At 29.5% G+C, this 5733-nt stretch overlaps 1 protein-coding gene across 1 annotated transcript; it reads left to right on the top strand.

The window, feature by feature from the left end:
• Nucleotides 1-230: 230 nt before the first annotated feature.
• On the top strand, nucleotides 231-2307 carry LOC108478107 (phospholipase A1-II 1-like). Its single transcript, XM_017780530.1, has 2 exons — nucleotides 231-755; nucleotides 1588-2307. The coding sequence occupies exons 1-2, from the start codon at nucleotides 231-233 to the stop codon at nucleotides 2305-2307; spliced, it is 1245 nt and encodes a 414-aa protein (XP_017636019.1).
• The last annotated feature ends 3426 nt before the right edge of the window (nucleotides 2308-5733 follow it).

Here is a 5733-nt window from a genome sequence, read left to right on the forward strand (position 1 = left end):
GAGTTTTAGATTTCAAATTTAATATTTTTATATTTGTTTATGTTTAATAATTATAATTAATATTTTGTTTTACATGATGTGAACTCAATTGCAAAGTTGGTATGAGCGTTTTAGGCTTTATCCGAGAGATTTGCTCTATATAAAGCACCCGACCATGGCCAACTCCATTGCAACTCGTTGGAGACAACTGATCAGTAGCATACAAGTAAAACACAGAGAAGAAAAGAGTGATGGCCAACTCCATAGCAACTCGTTGGAGAGAACTCAGTGGGGAGAACGAATGGGAAGGTCTACTACATCTAGTAGACACTGATCTCCGTCAGTATATAATTCACTATGGTCAAAGGACTTCAGCTGCCGGAGACCTCTTCGACCCTAACACTTACGGTCCTAAAACCTCGAAAGAAAAGTTTTTCACCGAAGCTCGTCTCATAAAAGGAAACCCCTACAAGTACGAGGTCACTGACTTCATTTATGCTGGCTCGGACATTGTTAAGTCGGCATGGATCGGATATGTGGCGGTGAGCACCGATGAAGAAAAGCAAGTACTGGGCCGGAGGGATGTTTTGGTTGCTTGGAGAGGGACCGGAACGCTATCGGAATGGGTCGGTGATTTATTGGTTCGGCGAGTATCACCTTCCGACTTGTTCTCGACTGCCGCTGAATACAATGCTTTAGTGCACAGTGGTTTCCACTCGCTTTATATTGGGACGGTACCGGATTCTATTCATAGCAAAACTAGTGCTAGAGAGCAGGTAATTGTCGAAAATATCGATTTTTTTTTAATATTTAGTTATTTAATTCTTTTCAAAGTCAAATTTTACAACTCAAATTAAAATTTTAAAAAACTTCCCAATTTTATAGAAACTATTTAATTATTTTAACAGTAAATTATCAAATAAATTTATTATTCTAAAATGTTTATTTTATTATTTTGATTTTTTAAGTTAATGTGTTCAAATTAGTGATGTTAAAAATCTAACTAGATTAGTAGAGGCGAAGTCAAAAATTTTTTGAGAGGTCGATTAAATTAGATATTTTTACGATAGTAAAATATAATTTCATCATTTTAATTGTTTGTTTCTTTATCATTTTTAAAAATTAAATTAATTTTTATCATTTTGGATACTAAATTGTAATTTTATTATTAATTTAAAATTTTATAAATTATAAAGGAGGCTAAATGAAAATTTTCCCATTTTCAATTTTACTAATGCAAACTGGCCGGTTGAACGGTTCAATCAGTGGCATAAATTCAAATATAAATCAAGCCGCTTATGAAGATAAAAAATTGAAAACTTGAGACAAAAATTTAATAGTTAAACAAGTTAAACCAATTTATAAATTTATAAATATTTTATTTTTATTATTTTTATAATTATTTATTTAATTATTATTGAATCGATAGTTAAATTAAAATACAAAATCAATAATTTAATCGATTTGATCTCTACTCCAATTTTTAAAAGCATTATTTGGAATTCAATCTTATTATAAATAAGATTTTAATTTAATTTTTTAAAGTTTCAAATCAATTACTAACTCGACTAATATAAAATTCTTGATCCATTTCTTGCCCTTCTGCAGGTCCTAGCTGCTGTAAAGAAACTAGTGAACAAGTACAAACATGAAGAACTAAGCATAACCGTAACAGGCTTTAGCCTAGGCGGAGCACTAGCAACATTGACCGCAATGGACATAGTTGCCAATGAATACAACAAGCCCACCACAAGCAACGCGACGTTCATGGTGACCGCCTTCGTGTTCGGTTGTCCCCGTGTCGGAAACGACGGTTTCAAACAATTATTTGATTCGCTCAGGGACAAAAACCTTCGTCTTCTTCGTATGAAAAACAAAACCGACCCCGTTCCAACACTTTTAATCACACTACTGTACTCCGATGTCGGAAACGTGTTGAACGTTAACACCTCAGTGTCGAAGTACTTAGAGAAGAAGGTGGTTTTTGGCAGCACTGGTGATGCTTTCCCTGAAGGAAATGAAGATGAAGTAGGTATCGTTATAAGCTTGGTAAATCAAGGTGATCATGAAGCTCAACAAATGGTAATTATCGGCGGATGGATAACCGATATTGTTAGTTGTCACAATATGGATGTGTATATGCATGGTGTTGCGATCGAAAATATCGCAGAAGATACACCGGCGGATGAATTGGATTATGATTTACCACTTGTGAATAAACATTTAAATCGTGTGAAGAAAGACTACAAAATTCCAACGGAATGGTGGGTTGGTGAGAATCGGAAGAAAATGGAACAAATGGATAATGGGCGATGGAGGGTTGTTTGAGTTTTGGTGACAAACATGAAGGCTACTTTGTTTTTAATATATATATATATACACGATATAAATAAAGGCCCTTAGATATTAGCTTAGGGTTTGTTGTTTGTAAATGAAGCTTATACGCTTCTATATATATTTATGATATAAATAAAGGTCCTTGGATATTACCTACGGGTTTGCAATAATATCACTTCATTTAATTTATGTTATCCATTAATCTGATTTATAAAAAATTAATCTTATTATAAGACTGTGTATTTTAATTAAAAGTCTACTATTTATATCAATGTGACTTTCATTCAGATCATGTAATGTAGTCACATTTATTGATTTGAAGTACATCATATAATTTATTTATTTTTCACTAATAACTTGGGTAAAAACGTAATAGAATATTGGGATAATATTGTTAGAAACGATAGCTACAAGTAGTGAAATTAAAAAAATTAGAGGATTTAAATTGAATTATAGTTGTTTATAAGAGTTGGAATGCAAATTTTCCTTTCAAAGCTTGTAACTTTACAAATTTTTAAAATTAAATTATAATTTTAACCTTTTATAAGGGATCAAAACGTAATTCTATCATGTATTAATTTATATATTTTCAAAATTTTAAAGACACTAAAACACAAATTTCTAGTTGTGCCAAACGGGTATTTGATAAGAATTTTAGTCATTGCTCCATTCAAATCAAGACACTTTAAAATTTTAACCCTAACAATAAAACAATTAGTACTGCTTGAATCCAAACTATACCTAAAATAATAAACACGCTGACTATCAAACCAACAATCGAGTATAAACAATTAATTTCAAATGGTACCAAAAAGAAAAAAAGAAAGAAAGATACCAACAAAAACCATTTCAAATATTTTTAAAAGTTAAATTTTAGTCAAGCCTAACAAACTTGACATTTTCTTAATAGTTATATTCAAATATAATTTTGCACATATTATTTAATTTCTTGTTGAATTTCAAAATAACTCAAAAAATATATAATTTAAAATTTAAGATTGAAACCTCCATTGTACTTCTCTTAAATTTAATTTAAAGGTTTTTCTTTTAAAAAATCAACAATTGTATTTAGTTACTAACACTTCTCTAGAATCAATTCAAAAAAATTTATGGGGTTCGAGATTGAGTTAAATAATTTTATTAGAGTTAAAATGTAATTTTATCAATTATATTGACATATATCTTTACAGTTTTAAAATGATTAAATCAAAATTTTATCATTTTTGAGAGTCAAACTATAATTTTTATCATTTATTTACTTAAAATTTTATAATTTTCAAAAGCTAAAAAGCACAATTTTTATTTTTTAGGAGGGTCGTGCCTCCTCCCTTCGTCCATGACACTTCAATCAATTGTAGTTTCAAGAAATATTATTTCCTATAAGATAACTCTTAACGATATTCTTTAACAAACCATTCCATAACATGAAACACTCCTTAACGTGATATGTGATTCTTCAAATTACTTAAAAATGAAGCTAGAGAAACATACAATTAATTAAAAATTCTAAAGCTTAGAAATGTTGGTAGAATATTTCTTGAGTTGCTCTACGATTGGGATGTCTTGGAGGCTCAATATATGAACATTATTGAGGAGTTCACTTCTTAACTTTTTTTTGAAATGCAAGTGCTTCATCCTTCTAGTTGAACAAAAAGTGCATTTGCATTTGAGCTTACAAGTAATGCTTTGTTCAACGAAGAATATTACATGAGTGTAACTTTTGTGTAATGTTTTGTAACTTTTATCTTTCTAGTTAATTTTTATGTATGATTTCCAGAAGAATATGCCATTCGTTTGATGAAAAATAAAAAAGAATATCGAAAATTCGAGTGGCTGAAGCCAAAGCATCTACTTTCGAAGTAACAGAAAGAAAAGCAACGACGGGAGTGAGAGAGTCAGAGTCAAAAAGAAGATTCCTCACTTCTTTCTCTCATTCAAAACCGTGCATGAGTCTTTCATAACATGTTCACTAATTTTTCTCCCTCCCACTATCCACAAATTCATTATCATATCTTTTATAACCGTTCTTTCGTAATCTTCTTTGAAGAGTTATAAATAAGATTTTGCATGTTTTGTTTTAAGACCTTTTAGATTTATCGGTAAATTTAAAAATTTAAAAAAAATTTTGCAACTTTTTTTATAATCACAACAATCACAATAACTTTCATAATCATTGATCATTCATCGCTCCCATCACAACAAGCTATAATCACAGTTGTTTTTTTTTTTAATATTTACTTTGATCTTCCTCTTTGTTATATCTTTTTGACAATCCATTTTACCAATTTATAACATTTCTTGACCTAAACAAAAAAATTCTCCACGAATGTACTATCTACATCAAATTTAAATCCATCAACTTCACGAGCAATTCATTGCCTCTAGCTACCCTGATAGCTATTTATGTTGCCCCCACTCTTGTTTTTCACGCTCAAATATTTTCTAAATACATTGGAAAATTTTTAAAAAATTGAATAAACTCGTGTTAGACACATACCTATATTTGATTCTGCATTTACGTTAAAACAATAGGCGAAGATAAAAAATGGCAATGAAGATGAGGATTATTACTCTCCTGGCTGGACTTAGATTCATGAGCCAAACTTGAAGTATTATTTGAAAAGTGGGAGGATTTGAATAAAAATATAAATTCAAAAAATAGGTTTAGACAAAAAAAAAAGTTCATTTAAAAATTAGATTGGGTCTCGAATAAGCTTTTTTTTTTTTTTGTTCAGGCCTTGGCTGAATTTGCAAAAAAAAAAATATTGCTGTTTTTTCATTATTTTGCTGTCATTTCACTATTTTATTGTTACTGTTTTGTTGTTATTGCTTGAACATTGTATAACTCTTATTTTATTGTTAATTTTGAAGACTTTTTTTAATTTATTCTCAATTTATTGGAAAATATTTATTTTAATGTTTTTAGTGTATTTGATGTATTATATTTTTAAATATATATTTATTTAAAAAAATTTAATACGGATGGGCCGGATCAGGCTCGGATTTTAACTTTTTCATCCAAGTTGAGCTCGGACAAAACTTTAAGATTATTTTTTGGGTTGGGCATACCCCAAACCTATAAAATGAGTATGAAATTTTGTTAAGGCCGCCCGGCCTGAACCCGATCCATTATCACTTTTAATTGGAGTTAAAAAATTTTATTGTTTTCACAATAAGAATTAACTCATCCAATTGATGCTCCATTTTTTTTTTAGGTTTGAATCTAATAAATGATAAAAAATAGCATTGAGAAATTGTCGAAAAATTCGGTTCAATTTGATTCTAAATTTAATCGAGATTAAATGCTTTTAACTGAAAATTTTCAACATATTGACAATTGTATGGCAAATTAAATACCAATGATAAGAACCCAAAAATATTTATTTACTATTTTGAATGTTAATCAAACACATGTGT

Source organism: Gossypium arboreum, chromosome 8, assembly GCF_025698485.1.
Source record: "Gossypium arboreum isolate Shixiya-1 chromosome 8, ASM2569848v2, whole genome shotgun sequence".
NCBI classification, from domain to species: Eukaryota; Viridiplantae; Streptophyta; class Magnoliopsida; order Malvales; family Malvaceae; genus Gossypium; species Gossypium arboreum.

Bases quoted from the DNA above. Each gene is read 5' to 3' on its own strand.
- LOC108478107 (XM_017780530.1), top strand. From the start codon at position 231: ATGGCCAACTCCATAGCAACTCGTTGGAGAGAACTCAGTGGGGAGAAC. The intron at 756-1,587 runs GTAATTGTCGAA...GCCCTTCTGCAG, and splicing joins AAACTAGTGCTAGAGAGCAG to GTCCTAGCTGCTGTAAAGAA.